General features: G+C 47.5%; 1 protein-coding gene across 5 annotated transcripts in view; it reads left to right on the top strand.

The window, feature by feature from the left end:
• Positions 1-26,318, top strand: part of DOCK8 (dedicator of cytokinesis 8) — a 232,552-nt gene that overhangs the window by 201,744 nt on the left and 4,490 nt on the right. For 3 of the 5 annotated variants that reach the window (XM_043566150.1, XM_043566149.1, XM_043566151.1), the window contains 7 exons: positions 5,573-5,716; positions 6,956-7,087; positions 7,547-7,681; positions 9,575-9,664; positions 13,576-13,812; positions 16,211-16,354; positions 17,629-17,735. In XM_043566150.1, coding sequence (XP_043422085.1) covers positions 5,573-5,716; positions 6,956-7,087; positions 7,547-7,681; positions 9,575-9,664; positions 13,576-13,812; positions 16,211-16,354; positions 17,629-17,735 — 989 coding nt within the window. Of the gene's footprint in view, positions 1-937; positions 1,302-5,572; positions 5,717-6,955; positions 7,088-7,546; positions 7,682-9,574; positions 9,665-13,575; positions 13,813-16,210; positions 16,355-17,628; positions 17,736-26,318 lie in introns of those variants that run through there. The other 2 variants (XM_043566153.1, XM_043566152.1) reach the window with 2 other exon arrangements.

Here is a 26,318-nt window from a genome sequence, read left to right as displayed (position 1 = left end):
GAGCAGTCTTGCCTCCAACCCCAGAAGGCATTTGACAGTCTCTGAAGACATTTTTGGCTGTTACAACTGGGGGTTACCTCTGACACCTATAAGCCAGGGTTGCTGCCGAACATTCTATGATGCGTATCAGTTCCCACCACAAAGAATCATCTGGCCCCAAACATCAATCAGTAGTGCCAAGGATGAAAGAACCCTGCTTTAGCAAATTACATTTGCCTCTTCTAATCGCTTTACCATCTCGTTTGGGGTATCTGTTAATTGTTTACAATAAATGTGGAGTTGATAGGCCCCGTAGACATTCCCAAACACTCAGATCCATGATTACATTTGACCCTCCCCATCAACCCGTGAAGCCAGCACATAGGCAAGGTGTTATTACTCCCACTTTACAGATAAAGACACTGAGACAGCAGTTTCTCTTTTTCTCGTTTAAGCTCTTTCTCAAAGACTTATAGTTGGTGCAGTACACGGACACCTGTGAAAGTAGTTTCCAAACACGGGAGAAATGATTTCCCTCGTGGCCCGTTCATTTGATCAGATGCCCCAAGTCTGTAGTGTCCCACACGTTAGTCCCAAATCAAGGAAGAACCACATCGACCCGGGAAGAGAAAAAAGGAGCTGAATCAGTACTTTCTTGGGATAATCTGAATATGACCCATAGTTAGCAAAGGAAAGTGGTCTACCAGGTCTGAAAGTTGGCTCGGGCCACAACGCTCGGTGGTCACTTGGACAGCTTCTGCCGAACAGTTTAATACGGTCTTTAGAGAAAACAAAAGTTTTATGAGTACCTTTTTAAGAGACACCTAATTTGCAGAAATGACTATCCTTGAAACCATGAACAATATAGTTCAGTAATAGAGCCCTTTTCAAGCCAGACTCGCAGTCATTTACAAGTGTATTATCTTTGCTTGAATCTACATGACTGATTTTATAAAAGGCTTTTCTCCACTATTGTTCTTCAACACGATTCTGTGATGGCTGTGTGAACCAGAGGGAGAGGACAATTCAGAACATCTTCCCTAGGCTTCGAGAAGAAGTCCCTGGAACTGTTGCTGGGGGGCTGGGAGCTTCGGATTTTCTAAAACTCTGTTCACCTCTTCACCTGTTTGCTTCTTATTATTAACCCCTCTTTTCTTATGGCTTTTGATAACAATGCTATTTATTCTAGCATTTTATTCTCAGCAAATAAACTCTATGCTCAATTCAGAAATGTTTGTCGTAAAAGCCAAAAGGGAAATTCTTATCCAAAATATAACATCTGATTTTCATTCACATAAAAGTGAAGAAAGCTATAAAAATCATTTTAGAGGTATCTGCTCCTTTCATCACATTCATTTTTACCATTTGATATTATCAAGGATAAATATTATAAGTGCTACTCTTTCAGCTCCCAGAAAATCTTTAGGTGTTTTACTTAATGTTGAATTATATCACCCTCCTTTCGTGTTTCATTAACGGAACTATTTCTTAACATTCTTCTCTGCCTTTTTCACAGTTACTATAGATTTTTTATTTTTTTTAATGTTTATTTTATTTGACAGAGAGAGGAGAGAGAGAGAGACAGAGAGGATGAGAATCTCAAGCAGGCTCTGCAATGTCAGTGCAGAGCTCCACGCAGGGCTCTAACCCATGAACCATGAGATTATGACCTGAGCCGAAATCAAGAGTTGGATGCTTAAACGACTGAGCCACCCAGGCGCCCCCCAACAGTCACTATATTTTATTTGCTATTGTTCACTTAAGTTTTAATGGCATTTCATTATTGACTTTCATGTTTGGTAAGCTTAATAATTCTAATTTCACCTAGAATTCAGTTGATGTGCTTATAGTAAGCTATGCCAAGGCAAGATAGAATAGTTATTCTAAAACCAACAGAATTCCACATTTCTTCCGCATGGGGGCAGATAGCTCTATTTCTCATACATCCATATCCATTTTATTCTTCTAGATGATACTGAGCATTTATTGTGTCTTCATGAACTTTACATTCTAGCCAGGGAGAGCAACATCAGATTCCTTATTTGATTCCTTATTGATTCCTTATTCCTTACTGATTCCTTATTCGATTCCTTATTGAACTACCATTATGATAAATGTAATAAAGAGGTACAAGATGCTGGGAGCGTTTATAATGTGACCTAACCAGGGGATTGTGAGAAGCTCAGAAGGACCGGGAAGGGGAAGGCAGAAGGAACTGTGAAGTATGAGGTCCTCATGGTGCACAGAACATGGTGAGGTAGGTGTTCTCAACTACGGAAGAAGAGCCAAATTGTGTTCCTGCCTATGAGCCAATTGCTTTCTCTCAAGGAACACATACCAGATCTTTTTGGAAACGTATGCTTGCCAGTGACAAATACCTAGCCTAGACCGACCTTAGGTGGAAATGGAATTTATCAGCTTGCCTGAGGGAGGTGAGCCGTGAGCAGCACCTGCCAAATTGGAAAGAGGGCCCCAAACCATGTCATCAAACTTCAGTGGCATCACTGCGTCCTGTCTCTGCTTTTCCTTATGTCGACTTCATTGGGCACACGTTTCCTGTACTCGCTGAGAAGTATTTAGGTTAAGGCCTTCCCTGGTTCCAGACCAAGAGAATAGAGAGATGGTTCATGGCTAGCAGGTCCCAAGAAAGGCTCCGTGGATCTTATTGGTTCTGACAGGGTCACGTGTTCATCCCTGAACCAATCATAATGGCTAGAGAGATGGAAAGCTCTGATTGGCTGGACTAGAGAGGAGGGCTGCGCCAGGAGTATGGTTCCTTAGTTTGCAGAAAGGTGAAGGACAGCGTTAACCACAGATGTCCAGAGCTGATTTTTTAAATACTGTGTGCTTTAGTTTTCAACCTTGTTCTTCTCCAGTAGAATTGAATTTTTGGAAAAGAATTACAAACCGGAGATAGATAAATCTGTGCGAGGAAAATAACCTTGAGGCCACTGAATTCCAAGGCCCTGAGATCGTTGAAATTCTATGCCCCAGAGAGCAGTGTTTATTCCACAAACGTAGATATGGATACATTCTCAGATGCTGCTGTTACTTCTGCCTCCCTGATTCCCAAGCCAGGAAAGGCTGCCAGAATCCTTTTCCTCTGATTACAGCTAATAAAGCTACTTTACTTCAGATCTGTTCCTGTCCCTGTAGAAAATTGCATATAGTTCTAATATTAGATTCTTGTAGCGGAATCCCTTGTACCTTCTGTTATTCCAATCTGGAAACATCATAATAGAAAGACCAGGTTTGGAAAAAGACTGGCTCAAGAGATTCTGAGAGTCTCCTATATTCCTAAAACTGCAGCACAGTCTGGGATGTGAAGATACAGGACCATGACAGCTCTCTTCTGTGATTGCTAAGGTTGATTCCCTTGATCTTGCTAGCCAGGCGAGGAGGCAGGCAGATTTTTCTTCTCAAGCCAACTCTGGTCAGTTAGTAGCAGCCGACTGGAATGCTATGCTGGAAAACATTTTGAGACTACAGTTGACCCTTGAACAACATGGGGTACCCCCCAGATAGTCAAAAATCCACATGTAACTTTCACTCCCCCTAAACTTAACTACTAATAGCCCCCTGTTGAGCAGACACCTTACTGGTAACAAAAACAGTCGATTAATATGTATTTTGTATGCTATATTTATAATATATTGTATCCTTACAATAATACCTAATTTTTCCTTACTTTCTTCTTGGTATCTCTAAGCCACATGGTTCGTGAGTCTTTTCAAATTGTTGCAAATCTCAAAAATTTTTCGAATATATATTTTTTAATGCGTGTAAGTGGGCCCATGCAGTTCAAACCCATTGAACCACAGTTCAGTGGTGCTATAATTGATTAGTTATGCCTGCTATGAGTGTAGGAATAGAAAAGAGTGGCATGTGTGCTACCTGTTTGCAATCTCTAAGCTGGGAGGATTTCCCAAGTCTTTTACGCTCTATGTGCATTTCTTCCACAGCTGTGAGGTTGAAAAAAACGACTCTTAAGATGTCAAGAGTGAGAGTCACCGCAAGGACCAGAGAGGGGCTGAGGCCAGAGACGCACACAAGGATCAGAATTTAAGGAAGCACTCACTTTTAATTTTTTTTTTTTTCAACATTTATTTATTTTTGGGACAGAGAGAGACAGAGCATGAACGGGGGAGGGGCAGAGAGAGAGGGAGACACAGAATCGGAAACAGGCTCCAGGCTCTGAGCCATCAGCCCAGAGCCCGACGCGGGGCTCGAACTCCCGGACCGCGAGATCGTGACCTGGCTGAAGTCGGACGCTTAACCGACTGCGCCACCCAGGCGCCCCTTTTTTTTTTTTTTTTAATTTTTTTTTTCAACATTTATTTATTTTTGGGACAGAGAGAGACAGAGCATGAACGGGGGAGGGGCAGAGAGAGAGGGAGACACAGAATCGGAAACAGGCTCCAGGCTCTGAGCCATCAGCCCAGAGCCCGACGCGGGGCAAGGAAGCACTCACTTTTAGAGTCACACGGGTTCAGAGTCATTACTTACAGGACCCTGAGAGTGAGTGCCTCCCTGAATTTTGTGCTCTTGGTTTTTTCGCTTGGTTCACGCTGGCCCTGGCCCTGGTTACTGTACTCCCTGCTGGAGACTTTAAACTCTATGGTTTGTGTAAAGGGAAAGCTGTGTATAGGAACAAAATGAGCGAAAACAATGGTAACTTCTGCATTGCCATAAACACGTCCACAGAGAGGACGTTCTCACTTGCTGTTATAGGACGGTTCGCCTGAAAGTCAAGTCAGTAGCATTATACTCCAGAGGTTCACCTGGCTATGGAAACAAGGAGTCTAGCTAACTGTTAATTGGCCTTTGCTTTTATTTTTTTTTAATGTTTATTTATTTTGGGGCAAGAGAGGGAGAGGGAGAGGGAGAGGGAGAGAGAGAGAGAGAGAGAGAGAGAGAGAGAGAATCCCAAGCAGGCTCCATGCCGTCAGCACGGGGCCCAGTCCCTCAAACCATGAGATCATGACCTGAGTCACAACCAAGAGCTGGGCGCCTAACCGACTGGGCCACCCAGACACCCCTGGCCTTTGCCTTTTAAAAGCCATGACCCCAGGATGTCTGGGTGCTTCAGTCAGTTAAGCATCTGACTCTTGATTTCAGCTCAGGTCATGATCTCCCAGTTTGTGAGTTTGAGTCTCTGTGCTGACAACGTGGAGAGTGCTTGGGATTCTCTCTCTTCCTCGCTCTCTGCCCCTCCGCTGCTCCCTGGCTCATGCTCTTTTGCAAAACAAATAAATTAAAAAAAAAAAAAACATGACCCCTGCTGGGTGTCCCATCGGGTCGTTTCACAAAAGTAACTCAACCATTGTTACGTCGAGGTACGTGTCCTTTACGTACATCCTGATGGTTAAAAAGAAAAGATGACTGTAAGTTTCGAAGACCAGTTGCTCAGTGTACTTTCGAGATGAATGGCAGCCAGAGCCTCCTCTGGGTAGAATTACAGACCTTGTAAAATCACAGGCTGGGTGAGGATCTTTGAACGTGGGCTGCCTCGTTGCTGCCTCTTGGGTCCCTGTGGTACCTCTCCTTAGCGTGGCTCCCCCGTTCTCCGGGCTTATAGTGCGATCTCTTTCAGAATATTTCTTCCAACGTGCTGGAGGAGTCTGCGGTCTCTGATGACACCTTGTCCCCTGACGAGGACGGCGTGTGCTCGGGCCGGTACTTCACCGAGAGCGGCCTGGTGGGCCTCCTGGAGCATGCGGCTGAGCTGTTCAGCACGGTCAGTGCCTACAGAGACCCCGGGGCCTCCCTGCGGACCGAGCGCCTCGTGGGATGCAGCCTTACCACCGAGCCAGGCGCGCCTGGTGCTGGGATGCTCAGGGGGCGGGGTGCCCCCCCCCATGACTTTGACGTATGCAAATTGCATCAGCTCTCCAGGGAGCTGAGAAAGCTTTCATCGCTGCGGTATTCCGGTCCTCATGGTAGGCTCTTTGCCTGGGCAACAGCATCTCTGCATTATTTCCATTTTAACAGGGTGGAGGTTAGGCCGCAGAGAGGTGAGATGACTCGCCCAGGGTTACACCGCAAATGACGAGGTGTGTTCTCACCCCCTCGTTTTCCCTCTCATGGAGACAAACATGGGGGCAGAGCCTCTGGGAAGAGAGGGAAGGAATAGGTCGACCATCTTCCTTCCTGACAACTGGGTGATCCTCAAGTTTGTCACAAACCAGGACCAGCTCGGAGAATTGTGGGGGCCCACACCACTGAGACTCCCCCCATTCCCCTAGTCTGGGTCTAACCACCCCTAATAAGAGAAAAAATAGGTAGATTGAGTCCGTGAGATTCAGGGCAGGGAAGAAAGTCTCTTGCCCATTTTTATTTTGATAATCCCTCACTGCCCCCAGTTTTTAAGCCCTGTAAATATCTAATACATCACTGTGTTTCGCTGATCCAATTTTATGTTTACCTTTATATTTTTCTTTCTTTTCTGCTTTCATTTCTAAGTTTCCTACCCTACGCCCTCTATGTATTTTAATTATTGTTAATTATTGTTTTACTATCTTTTCTTTTTTCTGCTTTCCATTTCAGGATTCAGAGAAAGTGCAGTATACTTCTGTTTTATTCTTAAAATGCAAGAAAGTGAACTAGTTAGAACCCTACCAACTCCTTTCAGGCATGCGTTGAACATTGGGCTACAGAGTGACCCCTGATGACATTTAAACATGCTGAAGCTGTCTTCCTGAATAGTTACTGTTCCCTGCAGCCAATCTCCTGTCTGTTTTTATCCCTTGAAAACCCTTTTTCCCACTTAACATCATCGTAAAGGACCATTTAGCATGTGTCTAGTTCAGTGTGAGCGCTCCAGCCATTCCAGAGAAGCTCAGACATCACTCCTGCTCTTAAAACATCGTGGTGCCAATTAGTAATCCGTTCTCCAGCACTTACTGAACTCTGAATGTTCTTCTTAACTTGCCAAGGGATTAAATTCTTTTTTTCCTCTTCTTCTTCTCTTTCCAAGGGAGGACTGTACGAGACAGTTAACGAGGTCTACAAGCTGGTCATTCCCATCCTGGAAGCACATAGAGACTTCCGGAAGCTGACCTCCACACACGACAAGCTACAGAAGGCTTTTGACAGCATCATTAGCAAGGTAGTTGGGGACCCTGGCCAGTGGGTCCTGTTACCTGGCAGCAGGTGACCCTGTCCCAGAGATGCTTAGCCTTGCTTCCTCTGTAGGGAGGGATTGGCCTGGAGCACATCATTACTGTAGCTCTCACCTACTAAATGGAGAGGGCCTGGTAATAGAGGACCAGAGTGCAGACTGTGAAAGAAAGCATCTTGAATTACTTTACAACCAGGAAACGTGAGAATCCTTTAAATTCACTTAAAATAAGTCCTAGAAATCTTTTGTGGCATTTTGATTGTTATTATTTCCAAAGTTTATTCCATAAACATTACATTTTTTTTTTAAAGGAGTGATTTTGGTTTGTGTTAGCCATAGGAATAAAATGCTTTGTAACACAACAGTGAAAGACTCCTGCCCTTTCCAAACCAGTAGATCTTCGAGAATTTCCTAGCTAAAACGAGGCTTTCTTATTTTGCTCGTTAGGGTCATAAGAGAATGTTTGGAACCTACTTCCGAGTTGGTTTCTATGGATCCAAATTTGGGGATTTAGATGAGCAGGAATTCGTTTACAAAGAGCCTGCAATTACCAAGCTACCTGAGATTTCTCACAGACTAGAGGTAAGAAAAGTGCTGGATATTATATACTTCACAAAAGCAAGTTTTTTTATTACAAAAAAAAAGAGTTATGGATTCATCGTTGATCTGTATAAAACTTTTCCACATTGCATTTATAATATGAAGGTATTAGGTGAGGTCATAAGGTAAAGCAGGATTTGGATAAATTTTCCCTAAGATTCTGTGTATGTTTATCAAAGTTTATAAATTTATATGGTGATTATTTATTTTCAAGACTCTCTAAAAGCCACTTGTTGTCACGTGCTTTCTTATAATTCTTTTGAAATTTTAGTAATAGTTTTTCGGTTTGAAGGTTTTTTTATTTTTTATTTTTTTAATGTTTATTTATTTTTGAGAGAAAGAAACAGAGCATGAGTGGGACAGGGGCAGAGAGAAAGGGGACACAGACCTGGAAGCAGGCTCTAGGCTCTGAGCTTTCCGCACAGAGCCTGACACGGGGCTCGAACTCGTGAGCGGTGAGATCATGACCTGAGCCAAAGTCAGGTGCTCAACTGACTGAGCCACCCAGGTGCCCCTCAGTTTGAAGATGATTACCTTGGGGGCGCCTGGGTGGCGCAGTCGGTTAAGCGTCCGACTTCAGCCAGGTCACGATCTCGCGGTCCGTGGGTTCGAGCCCCATGTCAGGCTCTGGGCTGATGGCTCAGAGCCTGGAACCTGTTTCCGATTCTGTGTCTCCCTCTCTCTCTGCCCCTCCCCCGTTCATGCTCTGTCTCTCTCTGTCCCAAAAATAAATAAAAAAAAGTTGAAAAAAAAATTTTTTTAAATAAAAAAAAATAAAAATAAAAAATAAAAAAAAAAAGATGATTACCTTGACTTTGAATCTAGCCAGATTACTGAGTTATCCTTAGAAAATGTTATGGCCATCCTTTCGGTATCACAGGACGACACATCCCACTTCTAACACAGAGATACTCCGGTAGCCCTCTTCCTGCTGAGCTGATCCAAGGAGCCCTCCTCTATGGATTTTCAGAGTCACTCTCTAACCTCATAGGCTGGAAGCCCAAACCTGCTGTTTACATTTGATCTATAATGTAGCAGAAAAAAACCAAAGCATGTTCCTGGAGGAACGGATGGAGAAAAAATAAAACAGCCCAGGGAAAAGTGAGAAAAGCAGACATTGAAAGGGCCAAGCACTTAGAACTCAGGAGGAAAGTCAAGAGGTGCCTGTCAAACCAAACCCTCTCAGGCTGAGTAAGTGAGTTCCCTGAACTGCTTACAATTAGCTCAAGATTCATTTCCTCATGCCTTCTTGCCATTGCTTTGAATTTACTCTTTTTCGTGACCGTAAAATTTAAAACACTTTAATTGCCAAATTGTCCCTTACGCTATCAATCCATGACAAATAAGACAAGAGACTTCAGTCCCTACTTGACTCAAAGGAACCACGGCCCAGAGTGGTTGGGTAACTTGTCCAAAGTCATTCAGCTCATGAGAAGGAAAACTAGCAATTGACCCCAGGCCACTTGGTTCCCTAATATGTTTCTTCAACATAGAACTAGAACTATGTATTTTGTCTTCTTGTGGAGTATGGTTTGTCACATTCTGGGAAGCCCGGGGACCTCCAAGTTCCTGGGATACAAAAGGCAAGAAGGAAATTGTGCCATTCCCCTGAAGCTTCTCAGGAAATACGATGACATTGGTTGAATCACACCTCAAGCATACTTATTATAAGGAAGCCTATGTCAGTGTGCCATGCTGTACTTCCTTATATTTTTATTTTTGTCTCCAGAAATGCTGAACCTGCCTCATTCGTTCAGAAGAACTTCCAATAATCAATGAGCAAATTCTTCCTTACACTTATTCCAAACTTCTGAGACTCAAAGACTTGCATTACATTTAGGTCACCTTTATAATCTGTTGGTTCTTCTTGCCTAGGGATTTTATGGTCAGTGTTTTGGTGCAGAATTTGTGGAAGTGATAAAAGACTCTGCTCCAGTGGATAAAACCAAGTTGGATCCTAACAAGGTACGGGGAAATTTACAAAAAGTAACCCTCGGGCTCTGATTCTCTTTGTTCTTATGCCAGGAACATAAAATGACCTCTCTCTGGGCTCTCCAAGTCACTTAAGTGCAGCCATACTTTTTTGTCTAGGGTTCAGCAATTAAATGGTTAGATCATAAAGAAACCGTACTCAAAGGCAGGAACCAGAATAAGAGCTACCATTAATTAAACGTCAACTGTGTTCCTGGCGCTCCATCAGGCCCTTTCTTTACTTCATTTCATTTCATCCTCCGAGAGCCCTTTGAAGTAGGTGTTGTTATTCCTATTTTACAGAGGAGAAAACTGACGTACAAAATGAGTAAGTGGCATTCCAGGATCACGCAAGTGTCAAAGCCAACACTCAAGCTCAGAGTCTGTCATCCTCAAACCCATCCTCTTCATCATTGCCCTTTATTGCCTTTCTCTCCAAACTTTACACTCTCACCTTCAGACATACCGAAACGATGCACACTGCTCACTGCCACGTAGTGGCCCCCTTCTTTAGGCTGCGGGAATTTCTTCCAGCCCCGTGTAGGGCCCCTGTGCGGTTGGGGGAATGATGGAAGGGCTCGGGCCTCAGTGTCCTCACTTTTCACACGAGGGTGTATTCTGTCCCACCCCCAGCTGGGTGTGCCGCGTGCAGTTGGACTTTCTCCACCGGGAGCTAGCGTCACCCTCCACAAGTTGCAGGCTCTTCTGACACTAGCCTCAGGCCACCTGCACTTCTGACCAAAGGGCTTGTAAACGTGGGGGTTCCTATGGCAGCCCTCGGATTAGGTAATCCACTAGAATAACTCACAGAATTCGGGAAAGTGCCTTAAGACAATTACAGTTTTAGGGGCATCTGGGTGGCTCCGTGGGTTAAGCGTCTGACTTCAGCTCAGGTCATGATCTCACGGGGCATGGGTTCGAGCCCCACATCGGGCCCTGTGCTGACGGCTCAAAGCCTGGAGCCTGCTTTGGATTCTGTCTCCCTCTCTCTCTGCTCCTCCCCCACTCATGCTCTGTCTCTCTCTCAAAAATAAGCGTTAAAAAAATTTTTAAAAAAGACAATTACAGTTTTATGATAAAGGGTACACATAAGGCAAAGTCTGGGACAGACCCCAGGGCTTCCGTGCACCTTTCTTGTGGAATCTAGGCGTGTCCCCCCCTCCCAGCAGCTCAATACGTCCACCTGTCAGGAAGCTCCATGGAGCCTCGGTGTCCAGAGTTTAATGTCCGTGCATGATCGGTTAACTCGTGGGCCTTATTACTTAAGTCTCCAGCCCCCACCTCCCCTCCCTGGGAGAGACCAAAGTCAGCCCAAAGTCCCAACCCTCTAATCACATGATTGGTCTTTTGGGTGAGTTGCCCCCATCCTGGGACCCACCAAGCTTGAGTCACCTCATTAGAATAACAAAGATACTCCTATCTCTCAGGAAATTCCAAGGGTTTGGGAAACTGTGCCTGGAAAGGCAGACAAAGACAAGCTGCATTCCTTACTGCATTACTGGGTGCTGTCTTCCTACACAGCCCACCTCTTAGACAGATATGTCCACGAGGCTGTCTAAGCTGCTGGGAATAATGCAAGTTCAAGGCATTTATTACACGCTGGGGGACAGAGGAGTGTTTGCCATCTGGCAGGCCTGCGAAGTTAGAGTCCAAACCCTTCCCTCGCTTCTGTCCTCCAGGACACTCAGGAGATGATGCAAGGAGGGAGGAATTGACCAAATGTTAAGAGTTTGTTTTTCTACATATTTCAGAAGACTTGCTCACTTCAGACACCTTCCCTAGTCCAGGCCTGTAGTAATAAGTGTGGTAAGAGCTGAGCTAAGCTTAGAAGTGTCGGAGGTCCTTGGAAGATGGATGCCCATAGCACGCGCTGCGTAGAATCGCCAGCGATGTCCCTGATGCAGGGTGCGCTGTTCCCCTCTTTTCAAATGCCCACGGCAGGTTATGAGAGTTCTAGATGAGAAGCTGACCCCAGAATAACCGCCGGACTTCATCACACTAAATGGCGATTTACAGTCTGAGGTCAATTATGTCTTCCATCCATTTCAGTGGGCGGGTGTTATGGGATCTATGGTCATTGTCATTCTTTTTTTTTTTTTTTCTGAAGAGGCTTTCTTTCTTTTTTTTCATTCTTTTGTTCTTCCTTTCTTTCTTATGGAGAGAGACAGAGAGCATGCGCAAGCAGGCGAGAAGGGCAGAGGGAGAAGGAGAGAATCTCAAGCGGGCTCCACAGTTAGCACAGAGCCTAATGAGGGCTTGAGCCCATGACCGTGGGATCATGACCTGAGCCCAAATCAAGAGTCGAATACTGAACCAACTAAGCCACCCAGGCGCCCCTAAGAGGCCTTCTTTCTTAATAAATGCCCTTCTTTAGTGTATGTGCAGATGTGCACGTGCGTGCGAATTTTAAAATGAGGTACATGTGGTGAAACTCACCTTCCTGGCGTTTAGTTCTATGAGTTTTGACAAACACATGTAACCACCACCACAAAGAAAAGTTCCATCACCCCAAAATATTCCCCCACGCCCCTTCTTTCTACCTTTAGCCCCCTGACAGTCATTGATCGGCAGTCTGTCTCTGTAGTTTGGCCTTTTCCAGGATGTCACTTAAATGGAAACCTATACAAGTGGACCCATACAGACCTTTGGGTGTGGCTGCTGTCATTTCACATGATGCATTTGGGATTCATCCATGTTGTGGCAGTTTGCTCCTTTGTATTGCTGAGTGGTACTCTTTTTTTTTTTTTTCATTTTTTTAATGTTTACTTTTATTTTTCATTTTTTAAAACAATTTTTTAACGTTTATTCATTTTTCAGAGACAGAGACAGAGTGCAAGTGGGGGAGGGGCAGAGAGAGAGGGAGACACGGAATCCAAAGCAGGCTCCAGGCTCTGAGCTGTCCGCACAGAGCCCGACGCGGGCCTTGAACTCACGGACCGTGAGATCATGACCTGAGCTGAAGTCGGACGCTTTACTGACTGAGCCACCCAGGCGCCCCTATTTTTCATTTTTTTAATGCTTATTCATTTTTGAGACCGAGAGAGACAGCGCATGAGCGGGGGAGGGGCAGAGGAGAGGGAGACACAGAATCTAAAGCAGGCTCCAGGCTCCGAGCTGTCCACACAGAGCCTGACGCGGGGCTTGTACCCATGAACCACGAGATCGTGACCTGAGCCGAAGTCAGACGCTTAACCAACCGAGCCACCCAGGCGCCCCTATTGCTGAGCGGTCTTCTGTTGGATGGATGGATGTACCGCTTCCTGTTTCCCCATTCTCCACGGGAGGGACATTTGGGTTGTTTCCAGTCTTGTCCGTTATGAAGTCTGCTCTAGACAGTGTGCACGTAAGTTTTCATTTCTCTTGGGTGCACACATCAGAGTGGGATTCCTAGGTCGTATGGTCAGTGTCTTCTCTCTGGGTAAGAAACCACCGCCCTCCTTCAGAAGGGCGGTACCATTTTACATTCCCACCATCCGTATACGAGAGTCCCAGCTCCTCTCCATCCTTGGCGATGCTCCGTATTGTCCGTTTCCTTTCGTGTGGCCATTCTCCTAAGTGAACAGTGGTCACAGTTGTGCCGAAAAGGAAAACTTGTCTGTTTGCGAACTTGCATACCAGGTTTCAGGGAGATGAGGTAGCTCTGCTTGGAGGGGCAGCTTGTGGATCTGACCTCACACAGGCACGCTGCCCCGTCCTTCTCACACTCCCTCCCGTCCCTGGGGGCGCAGAGCAGGGATGGCTGACGCCTGGCGGCTGACGTCTGACCCGGCTCTCTCAGCTGCTGTGGCTTTTGTGCACGCACAGGGGTGGTGCAGCCGCGCTGTGTTCTGGCATGCCTCCCCGGTGCATCCTGGGTGGTTTGCAACCGAGCTCATCTCCTCCTTCCCCCACCTTTTCCCCTCCAGGCCTACATACAAATCACTTTTGTGGAGCCCTACTTTGATGAGTATGAGATGAAAGACAGGGTCACCTACTTTGAGAAGAATTTCAATCTGCGAAGGTTCATGTACACCACGCCCTTCACCTTGGAGGGGCGGCCTCGGGGAGAGCTCCACGAGCAATACCGGAGGAACACCATCCTGACCACCATGCACGCCTTCCCCTACATCAAGACCAGGATCGGCGTCATCCAGAAGGAAGAGGTAATGGCCCCCGGACTGAGGTCACCACTAAATGCATGAGTCTCTCTCCCAGGGTGACACATACCCCTCCTCCGTGCTCCTTCGTGGTAGACTGGAGTGAGAACCCAAAACGGGACATGCTTGAGATATCACGGTGGTGGGTCGCGCTCTGACAGTCATGGCCCCAGGGAATCCCATGTAGGCAGCTACATGTTTCATAGCACCACTTTATATTGCAGTATTTTCTAGGTTGGATTTATATCTTTAATATAAATATAATGACATGACTATAGTATTTAACATGTGTCTCTTCATGACATGTTTATATGAAATATACACTGAAATGTTAAATATTTGAATTTTTACGTATTTGGAGGCTTTACGTATTTGGAGGGTTATTAATTGTTAGAGACGGAACAGCATGCGAGTAGCCCCATGAGTTGGTGGTGAGCTGGAAGAAGGGCCCCGTGCGAGGTAGAGGAGGAGACCAACTGACTTCGAGTCCCACATTCCCCCCCGTGGCTTTGCCCAAGACCCTCATTTCCCTTCAGTTTCCTTGTTTACATACTGACAGCGAGGACCCCTTTCCCTTCCCTGGTTCTATGTACAGAAGACTTTGAATCCCTTGTGATAGGACTGATCAAGAAGGTGTCTCAAAATTAGGCATAGGGTACGCATTTTATTTTACTTAAAAATACCTAAGTGTACATTTATTTGCCATTCAGTTTTTATAGGGCCCCAGCCTTCCCTGTGGTTTGGGGTTGGCCGATGACAATTCACCTGTGTCTCTTGTATAAACCCCACCCGTAATGCGCTGTGCATGATTTTCAGTTTTCATTTCTATAAAGCAGAGGGGGAGCTTAGAGATACTTGCTAAACAATACGAGGGCAGAGTCCTTCTGGATTTTCATGACTTTTTCGCCCCTGGCCTTTTACAGTTGTCTCACACACACCTAATATGACAGGAATCTTTATAGCAACTCACTTTCATGATGCCCTGCCCCAGCATACGGCTTGGTTTTCAGAGAAACAATTCTGTTTCTTTCCACACCCACAGTTCATCGGCTTATGCATTATTTAATTAGATTAGGTCATTAAAATAACGAGCATAACAGGCATCATCAAGTGGGTGAACACACAGAGGTGAACTTTGATGAACAAATACCTCATCGGGCAGGAGCAGAAGTGTCTGAGCTCACTGCCCACCGGCTAGGGTGTTCAGCAACCACATCAGAGAGCGGGAGGTGAGGGAAGTCCTGAATGAGTGACTTGGTTAAGAGGAGGTTGGTCTAGAAGGCATCTGTTCTATTTCTTATTGTTTTGGACTTTTGAACATGAGGGCAGGGAGGCCTAGCACACGAATAAACTCATGGTCCCAGTAAGAGTCCTCACAGCTTTACCTTGGCCGTTGCTAGCTCCTTGAGAACCTCAGTGTGTTAGATTGCTAGGACTGTTGTGACAAAGGACCGTGAACCGGAAATGTACGGTCTCACAGTTCTGGAGGCCAGCGTCCAAATCAAGATGTTGGCAGAATTGATTCCTTCCAAGGGCTGTGAGGGGAAGGATGCATTCTGGGCCTCTCTCCTTGACTAGTACACGACTGTCTTCTCCTTGTGTCTTTATATCCTCCCCTTCTATGTGTATCTCTGCGTCCAAGTTGCCTCTTCTTGTGGGGACACTTGTCATATAGGGCACCCTTATGACCTCTCTTAAACTTGATTACCTCTATAAAGACTCTGTCTCAGATAAGGTCACATTCTGAGGTACTAGGAAATTAGGACTTCAGGATATGAAGGGAGGACAGGGTGGCCCTGTGACTTTCAGGAAGGACCCTACCCCAAACCCACAGAACTTGGCAACTAGGAGATTGACCCTTAAGAGGATTCTACTGACTAGGAATTCACCTTCAGAGTGAGTTGGACAAGACATAAATAATGCCAAAATCATGTATTATGGCGGGGGAAAAAAAAATCTTTTAAGGACGGTGCTTCTGATACCTTTTCCAAATATAAACCAAGTAACTTGTTCAATAATGGGGAAGAAAACTGAAAAGCATAGCAAGAACATGGATTTTGAATGCAGACATCATTGCACTTAAATTCTGAGCTCCCTCCTCAGGACCTGTGTCATTCTGTGGCACTTACTTCACTTTACAAATCCCCCCCTTTGCTGTAAAATGGACAGAATGCAGAGGCTGTTTAAAGTAGTCAGCGAGAAATGTATGCCAAGTCCCTGGAACACAGGCAGTGTTCCAGAACTGTTGGGCCTCGCCTACCTCTTCACCCACCCAGATAATTTTGACTTACTCCGAAAGGCTCCTTAACCAGCTTCTTCAGATCCAGGTCTATCGTAGCCCCAGGTTCGTCCGTGGCTTACGAGACCAGACGGTGACTTCCCTACGCTTGTGTCTTATGTTCAGTTTGTTTTGACGCCAATTGAAGTTGCCATTGAAGACATGAAGAAGAAGACCCTCCAGTTAGCGGTTGCCATTAACCAGGAGCCCCCCGATGCCAAGATGCTCCAGATGGTGCTGCAGGGCTCTGTCGGAGCTACTGTGAACCAGGTGAGCAAAACCAGCTGGCCGCCACTCCTCTGCTCCTCGTTATTTTGGTTTTCGCTATATGTCTACACCCTCCCTTCCTGAGGTTGATGAGGAGGCCGATCCACGCATAAATGGTACCCCTAAACTTAGAGCCGCCACGTACGAGGCTTAGAACACTTTGAGGGGGCCCCTTCTGCTTCATGTAACAACCCCCCGTAGAAGAGAAGTCCCAGACATGAGCGGGCCACGTTGAAGAGAAGTCTTCACTTTGAGGCCAGACCTGGCGGTATGCTCCAGATCTGGGGTCCTGTTGCAGAGAGCTGAGTCATGCCCAATGGAGGCAGAGCTGTTACAGAGCTTGAGACCAACCGAAGGATGTCTGCAGGAGAGACGGGGAAGGGTCGGGACCATGCAGCCCCTGGGTCAGTCACCAGATGAGCCCAGCATGCCAGAGGCCTTGTCAACCACCGTGACCAGGGACCAGGCTTCCCGTGCCCATTCAGACCAAGCCAGATGTTCTCAAACCCATTAGAATCCTCACTCCCAAACTAAGCATGCAACTCAACCAGTCTCGGATGCAGGGAGGTGCTAGCTTCATACTTTCTGTCCGGTAAGCATCCTTAATTTCAGATCCATATCTGCTCTCGTCTACACCTCCACTCAAAAGCTCACTGAATATCGTGAGTTTTTCCTCACTCAGTGCAGCCGGACTTCCCTGCAAAAACCGTACCCGGATACTATCGAGGGAGCAGAAATAGCCCAGAGGAGAAATGACTATTATATTGCCAAAATCAGAAAACAATTAGGAAGTCTTTGCTTTAAGTCCTGATCCTTTGATGAAAATGGAAGGCCTTATAAGCCCGTGACCATGAACTACATATGTACTACTGTGCCCATCTCTGACTCAAGCCACCAAATACACAAAATGGTGCTCACCACCAGGGCAGCTGGAGAAGTGAAGGTGAATGGATGGATCAGGACAACCCCCATTTTTAGAAAAAGAACTCGAAGCACATCCCCCGTGAGGTGTTACCTTTACACATGAAGATCCTATTATTAGCAGCTTTGATTAAGAAAATACATGTCTCCTAACCTATTCTCCTAAAACTCCAGACTCCTAAGAAATCAAGGTTTCCTGAGAAGTTCAAGACCTCCCTTGCTGTTTTTTTTGTTTTGATTGTGATCAAACTGACCACAGAATTCATTGCTCAAACGGAGGAGTCGCTCCAAGATTTTCTCCCAAGTAATTCAATTTTCATTCCAGTGTCCTATTGTTTTGTTACTTTTCCCATCAGGGACCACTGGAAGTAGCCCAAGTGTTCTTGGCCGAAATTCCAGCTGACCCAAAGCTCTATCGACATCACAACAAGCTGAGGTTATGCTTTAAGGAATTCATAATGCGGTAAGAAGGAAAATGGCCGGGAATGCGGTAAAACAGTGGTTCTCGAGGTGTGGTCCCCAGACCAAGCAGCTACAGCATCACCTGAGAACTCGCTAGAAAGGCGAATTCTCAGGCACCAACCAGACCTGCTGAATCAGAATCTCCAGAAGTAAGGCCCAGCAGTCTTGAATTTTAACAAGCCCTCTGGGGATTCTGATGCACAATCATGTCGAAGAATCACTACAGTGGGACAGTGATACGTGGGCTACTATTAAGTAACTGACATTTAAACTGTAAAGTACTTGCATGTTTATTGTCCCATGTGTGTCTCACACATCAAACAAGTATTATCACCAGCCTCGTTTTGCAAAAGGGGAAACAGAGGTTCAGAGATGGGAGGTGATTTTGCCTAAGGCCACATGGCTAGTTAGTAGGAGAGCAGAGTTCAAATTAGGACTAGGAAATTAGGACTTCAGGATATGAAGGGACTCTTGAATCCAGTTGGATTCTTCTGAATCCACATAGCCCACACCTCCATCAATGTGCTGATTGTCCACAATGCTTTCAAGTCCGCAAGGGGGTGGCACGTCTTTATAATTTTTAGTATCACACAATAACTTGTTTTTAGAATCTTAAGAATAGGCCCTGCCTCAAATTTGGTAAAGGCAAGATTCTAAAAGTGGGTTTTTTCAAAGGTATGGTCTCTCTGGCAGTTCCCATCGCCAGACAAGCCTCTGCTCCTGAATTCTGCAGGGGAGTTGGCATCAACTGTTCAGGGGGTGCCCAGATGACTCAGTGGGTTGAGCATCTGACTTTAGCTCAGGCCATGATCTCATAGTTCGTGAGTTTGAGCCCCGCGTCGGGCTCGCTGCTGTCCACATACAGCCTGCTTCGGCTCCTCTGCCCCCCTCTCTCTCCGCCCCTCCCCTGCTCATTCTCTCTCTCTCTCTCTCTCTCAAAAATGAATAAACATTAAAAAAAAAAATAAAACCTAGCCTGTTCAGGCTGCATAGGTCTTGCAAACACAGGGGTGCATCTTTGAGCGTGGTTGACAAGCTCTTGCAATACAGACAGGTCTAGTGGGGTCTCCTGCGGTCCTAAAATGAAGCATTGTGAAGGATGCGATGGTCTTTCTCCCATAAGAGGGAACAACCTCAGGAGAACATACACCAGTATTTCTTTTCATCCAGAACCTTGGTGCAGCAGATCAGGTACAGGAATAAACTCAGCTGGCAAGTGGAGAATAAAGGAGGCTAAAAGTGGAAGTTTGTGAAATTCACTGGAGATTCATCAGAATGCTCGCGTTGGGTGAGACTAGAGATACCCCTCCTCCGCAGGCTCTGGTGAGAGATCTGCCCCACTTGCCGTGTATGGAGGGGACTCACTTGATCCTGCAGTGAGCCACAGCTGTGTCACGATAGCATGTGTCTGTGCGTCTGTGGGTCTGTGCACACACCTACACACATGGCACACACAGAGGTTATATTTATTAACGCCTCGGCGTTTGAATTGGGTCCTGGATCTGACAGCAATTCTGACATGACCCCAAAGCTACATTTTCTACAGTAACCAGTGCATGTTTAGAGACCAAAAACCTAGAAAAATATTGGGGGAATGTTTTTAAAAAAAATCAAATGCCTCTGCACGTATCTTCATTGAAAATTAGTTACGGAAACCCCTGGGTGGTTCAGCCAGGTGAAACTTCCGACCCTTGATTTCGGCTCAGGTCGCGATCTCGCGGTTCTTGAGTTGGAGCCCAGCATGGAGCTCTGGCGCGGGCAGCGTGGAGCCTGCCTGGGGTTCTCTCTCTCTCTCGCTCTGTCCCTCCCCCGCTCACACACACACACACTCTCTCTTTCTCTTTCTCGAAATAAATAAACCTTAAACATAAATAGATAAGTACGTAAATAAATGTAGTTACGGCTGGAGACCCCTGCAGCTGGCAGCGGCCCAGGCCTCTCTGAGCCTCTGACACACTTAGTGGGACAGAGGATGATGCCGCGGGTGTGATGTCAGTTGCGGACCATACAGCTGAGTGTCCCTCTGCTCCCTAAAGGGCACGTATCCGCACGACTAAACACCAACACGGTGCAGCGCATAGGACACACTGTTGACAGCGCAGGGAATACAGGGCTCCAGGGTGCAGAAAGGAACGGGGGAAGCTTCTGTGGAAGCATCACTCAAACTTGGTCTTGAATATTTAGGTACAGCGGGAGGGGAGGGGTGGGAAGAGGGAGCCATGCCCCGTAAAGTAAGGCCCTCGGAGGGCCCGGGGGGCTCCTCTGAGTAAGGGCAGCATGTCCCGGGGAGCCTGCTGGGACAGGAGGAGAGAGACCCCGCGGTTCTGGCAGGTGGGGGTCTGAAAAGAGCTGAAATACAAAAGCCAGCTTGTGAAGAGACGTGATTTTGTTTCTTAGCCTGTGAATCTTAAACCATCACCACGAGCGGTGGGCGAGGCGACCTTCCTCTCCCCGCACCGTTTCACGGCTTCTCGAGTCCCCCCAGCAAGTTGCAGCCCTTTCGTGACCGGAGGAAACACGCTGTCACACCGTTGGCACCCGGGGAATTTCCTTCCTCCCCACTCTCGGCTTTCCCCCGGCCGCGGTGACGCAGGAGTGGAAAACGGGGGGGGGGGGGGGGGGGGGGGGCTCGGACGGCTCTTGGGTTTCCCCGGGAGAGCTCCCGCTTCTCAGCGGACTCGGGCAGCGGGTTGATGAGCCCCAACTTCCAAGGGGAACATGAGCGGCCCTTGTGATGCCTTTTCGCCGAGAGCTGAAGCTGCCGCCCGCCAGGTGCCCCGCAGCCGGCCCGCCGGGCAGCGGCCTCTGACTCAGCTCCGCCGTCCTGGGCCTGGCACGCGGGCCACCTCGGCAGGTGCTCACCCAGCCGGGCCTGCCAGGTCGGGCCCTTGATCCCCTCCCGCCGTTTCCTGCGATAAGAAGGAACGCCTGGGGGTTTCAGAAGCCGAGATGGTGAGATACACCATTCTGTTTCCTTCCCCTGCTCCCCAAAGTACTCAAGCCATTTTAGACACGGCAACGTGAGCCAATCTGGGCTTTTTAGTGTTCTTCTTATGTTTCTGTCTTAGCTCGGGCTGATGTAACCAGATCCCAAAGACCGAGTGGCTGGAACAAGAGACATTTATTTCTCACAGTGTTGGAGGCCGGGGAGGCCAAGAGGAAGGTGCTGGCAGACAGGGTGGCCGGTGAGGGCTCTCCTGCTGGGAGGCCCCGTGGTCACTCTACCCTCACATGGTAGAGTGAGGAGGAGGAGGGAAGCTTGCTCAGAAGGGCACGAATCCTATCACGTGGGTCCCATCCCCATGGCCTAACTTGTTTATTGTTAAAAACAGGGGCGCCTGGGTGGCGCAGTCGGTTAAGCGTCCGACTTCAGCCAGGTCACGATCTCGCGGTTCGTGAGTTCGAGCCCCGCATCGGGCTCTGGGCTGATGGCTCAGAGCCTGGAGCCTGTTTCTGATTCTGTGTCTCCCTCTCTCTCTGCCCCTCCCCCGTTCATGCTCTGTCTCTCTCTGTCCCAAAAATAAATAAACGTTGAAAAAAAAAAAAAAAAGAAAAAAAAAAAAAAACATTTTTACTGTTTATTTGAGAGAGAGAGAGAGAGAGAGAGAGAGAGAGAGAGAGAGAGAATCCCACACCGTCAGCCCAGAGCCCCACATGGGGTTCCATCTCAGGAATCGTGAGATCATGACCTGAGCTGAAATCAAGAGTTGGACGCTCAACTACTGAGCCGCCCAGAAGCCCCCCTCCCCCCATGGCCTAATTTAAATCGAAATTCCTCTTACGGGTCCTGCCCCCAAATACACAGGGGCTTGAACACAGGAATTCGGGGAGACACGAACATTCAGGCCATAACATTATCTGAACTCTCTCATCCTTATAAGGACTAAGTGACTTTTAAATTTACTTTTATATTTAAATAAAAGGTCACATCCTCAATGGCTGTGTTAGAGGACGTAGTTTCAAATTCACCCAGACAGGGTCCTGTTGCACATCTGGTCACAGACTCAGAAAACAGGGTGTTGAGGGGTGCTGTTTTTAAACTGCAGTTAGGGTCTGTGAAGAGGAAGGAGGGAGATTTTGCCCCAAGGAGCCAAAGGAAAACCAACGTGTATAACGTAGGTAGAAACAGAAGCAGGAGGTAGAAAGAGATTTCAATGTTTGATAGGAAAACAAAGCCTTAAATATCATGTGAGGTTGCTCTGAAGCAGGTCAGTGGTGGGGACACAGTAATGACTTCTGTCACTTTTCCAGGGTTACAGAGACCTTATCAGCGGGCTAGAAAACAGCCAAGTGGGACAGGTTCCACGGCCATGCAGGAACAGTGCACGTACATACCCCCACGCACACACACACAGGGCTCAGCCCCTCCTTCCTGTCTCCTGCAATGATTCTAAAGACATCCATTTTTGTTACAATGTGACCTTGTCCTTCTCTCTTAGCACCCCCACCCCGGCCAACTCTTGTGATCCAGCTCTGGGTCCTCAAGGCTGGTCCCATGCTGGAGGGTTGCTGGGGCTGATACGGAATGGGAGCATGTCATACAAGCATTTGAGCCCCAGGACTCTGGGTCTCTTCGGGCCTGAAAGAGGTTGAGGCCAGGGTAATGGCACTAAAGACTGTCTTGTAGTCTGATCTGGTGAACCGTGCCCCTCCGCCTGGATTCTAGTGTGTTCCTCAGGTCCTCAGGATCTACTTCCGGGTGTCAGATGTGAGACCCAGACACCTTCCCAAGCCTGTAGCCCCAGTCTAGCCCCCCACCCCCCACATCTGGCATTGGGAGGAGGGAAAAGGGCCACTGTACCTTCCGTGAGGGAGATGGTCACACAGGCCCAACCAGAGGAGGTAGAGGGGGCTCTGAGGGGACAACAGAAAGATCCAGCCACTGCCCCTTGTCCGCCCCGGGGCACGCTCCCTGCCCCCACCTTGCCTCACCCTGTCAGTTTCATGAGCAGACCCCTCTGCCCCAAGGAAAGCGGGCAACGTTGAGAGCTACTTGGCTAGGTCCTCCCACACCTGATACCGTTTCATCCCCATAAACCCATTTTATAGATGAAGGAAATGAGGTTGAAGAAGGTTATAATTAGCCAAGGTCACACAGCAAGTAAGTGGCAGATCCAGGATTTAAACTCTTCACCCTGGACAGGCTCCCCTTGGGGTCTGGGTCTGGGGTCTGGCAGAGGCCGGCCGGGGAGGCAGGAGGTGAAGGGGCCGAGTTGGAGACACAGGGAGGTATGTCTGGAGGAGCCCATGGTCGGCTCACACCTGCTGCAGCTGTCCCTGCACAGGGGCCACGTGTGCCCTAGCGCCCTGCCCCCAAGCCACCCTTCCTTTGCCTTAAAGGGCCGGGAGCACAGTCCTCAGTTTCTCCAGTGTCTCTGTCATGCTCCCCATTCCGGCCCCGAGTGGACACTTTAATGAGGTACCCGGAAGAAGCTGAGAAAGGCAGAACACTGCCAACTGGGGCTCGAGGGAGAGCACTTGCAGCCGGGTTCAGGCTGGGAGGCCAGCGTCTTCCCGGGTGGAACATGAGGTGTGGGGGGCCAGGAGCGTGGGCTCCCCAGCCAGGCTGCCTGGGTTCACATCCCCTGTGCCTTAACTAGGTGTGTGACCTTGGGTAAGCTACCTAACCCCAACTTTTTTTTTTAATGTTTATTTATTTTTGAGAGAGAGAGAGAAATCAGGGGAGGGTTAGAGAGAGAGGGAGAGAGAGGATCTGAAGCGGGCTCTGCGCTGACACCAGAGAGCCCAATGCAGGGCTCGAACCCACAAACCATGAGATCGTGACCTGAGCTGAAATCGGATGCTTAACCTACTGAGCCACCCAGGCACCCCTTTTTTTAAATCCCTTTTGAAAGAGTTTATTTATTTTGAGAGAGAGAGAGAGAGAGTGAACACATGAACAAGCACGTAAGGGGTAGAGAGAGAGAGGGAGAGAGAGAGAGAATCCCAAGCAGGCTCCACACCATCAGCACAGAGCTGGATGTGGGGCTCGAACTCACGAACTGAGAGATCACGACCTGAGCTGAAGTCGGACGCTTAACTGACTGAGCCCCCCAGGCGCCCCTCCCCACTTAAAAATGGGAATTATAATAGTAACTACCTCTTAGATCTAGTGTCCGGATACGATGAGCTAATACACAGGGCTTAGAATAGGGTTGCACACACTAAGTGACCAGTAAATGTAACATCATTCGGTGGGACGAATAGAGACCCGATCAATTGGAATAGGAAGCAGAAACTGAGTTTAAATATAGAAAGTGAAGTTTAAATTTAAGTGGAGCAATTGTCCACCGCTTACTTCTGTGCCTTCATAAGGTTTGTACCGTAAGACACGGCGGGGCCGAGGAGACCGGAGCCTGGGAGAGACAGGACTCTGGATTTGCACCTGCTGTTCCCACAGGTGTGTGGCTCAGGACAGAGCTCAGCATCTGTTTGCCTCTTATCTTCATTAACGGTGAAAAACGAGGGGCAGGAACATAAATTCTCCAGCAGTTCATCATTCTCCTATTGAGCAAACAGTTTTTGTACTCAGATTAGCTCCATCAGAAGTCATAACCACAACAACAATCAGCGTTCTTACACATTCTGAGCATCACTCATTTCGGCTTTACAAGCACTACGAGGTCAGCTATTATTGCCGCCATATCACAGGGGAAGGAGTAGGCATGGACCTTGCCTAATGTCACAAAGCTAATACACCCCTAAGCGGGATGCAGAGGTGACTGTCTAGACTCTTAGGGACTATTCTGTGCTGTTCTCTTTAGGAACTGCCTTCAGGTGCTAGAAACGGAGAATGGAAGGAAGATGGGTTTCAATAAGCTAGAAACTTGTTTTCCTGTCATATAAAGTAAGATCAGAGATTGTCACCCCAGAACTACGCCACCAGTGTGGCCTCTTACCATTCTTTTGCTCAGCCATCCTGATTATAGTGCGTCCAGCCTCACGGTCACAAGAGGCCGACAGATATACAGAGGTGGAGGGCTACCTGACCACCCTGTCTATAGGCAAGACCCCTAACTCCTTACAGAGAGGCCCCAGGAAGTGACCGTCAGCAAGAGCCAGGAACCATGTTCTGGAGTTAAAACTTCCCACTCTTTGTCCACATCAGCGTGGTTTCTGTGGGACTCTGGCTGCTGGAAAGCCCCAGGCTCATCTGCTATAAGAAAATGCTTGTGTTCAGTGAGGTTACCAACAAAGGAGGTGGGCTTCTGAAATAGCATCACTGAGTGAGAGCAGCACACTTCAGATATACATGGACCTGATGAAAATGTTACAGGCAAGGCCAGTGAAACAATTATTTACGTTGTAGTTCTATGCTACTGTGTAGATTTCCCAAGAGAAATGGCTGTGCCCAGGGAGGTGTATTTAGTGCACGGCCCCCCTTATATATGGATTTAAATTAACACAATGGAAATTATTTTAAGTTTAATAAAATCCAGTGTATGTAATCCAAATGGAAGAACGGAGAAAACACAGAAAATGTGTATGAAACAATGTATAAATTATAAAATTTGTTAGAGTATGGAACACCTCGGCAACTCAGTCAGGTAAGCATCTGACTCCAGCTCAAGTCATGATCTCACGGTTCGTGGGTTCGAGCCCCGCATCGGGCTCTGTGCTGACAGCTCGGAGCCCGGAGACTGCTTCGGATTCTGCGTCTCCCTCTCTCTCTGCCCGTCCCCTGCTCGTGCTCTGACTCTCTTCGTCTCAAAAATAAATAAACATTAACAAAAATAAATAGTATTTAAAATTTGTTAGAATAGAAATTAGTATTACTACTACAAAAGCTAGAACATTTTCACCCCACCTATTCATAGATTTGTCTTTGGAATGCTCTGTTTATTTATTTTTTTATTTTCTTTAAATCCAAGTCAGTTAACAGGTAGTGTTATAGCGGTTTCAGGAGTAGGATTTAGTGATTCATCACTCACCTGTAACGCTGTGTTTATTTACCGCTACCGAAAAACACAGAGGCTTAAAAGGACAACATCTACTTATTATGCATGTGGCTCTAGGGGTTGGTGGGCTCAGCTAGGTGGCTTTCGCTCAGCCTCTCAGTGGCAAGCAGACAGCCGCTGGGGCCCGGATCACCTGAAGGCTTCCTCACTGTCTGCGCTGAAAAATACTCACCCAGAAGGCATTTCAGGATTGCCACAGTGCATGCCCCACAAGACCTAGCCAGGCAGAAGGCACGTTGCCTTCTATTAGCCAGTCCGAGAGCATCACCTCTGCCACACTGTCCACTGGGGCAGCCACACAGGACCACCTCCCCCTTGATGGAAGTGTCACAAGGTTCTGGAAGCGCATACAGGATGGGCAGTTATTGCTGTGACCAGTTTTGAAAACTACGACCTGCCACACTCCAGAGGCACGGGTCTGCCTTAGTATCAAAGCTTCTCCCTTAGCCGACTCCACGGCCCCAGGAGGTCATACGAGATTATCATTCCCATTTTACAGATGAGAAAACTGAGGGTGTCGGTGTTTGAGTCATCGTGCTAATGCGTAGCAAGTGGGTGTCAGCTCCAGCTCTGCCTGCAGGTAAAGCCAGCTTCTGCAGGCCTGTTGTCGTCTGTCACCCCACCGG

This window comes from Prionailurus bengalensis, chromosome D4 (genome assembly GCF_016509475.1).
Source record: "Prionailurus bengalensis isolate Pbe53 chromosome D4, Fcat_Pben_1.1_paternal_pri, whole genome shotgun sequence".
NCBI classification, from domain to species: Eukaryota; Metazoa; Chordata; class Mammalia; order Carnivora; family Felidae; genus Prionailurus; species Prionailurus bengalensis.
This window is presented reverse-complemented; position numbering and strand designations above follow the sequence as displayed.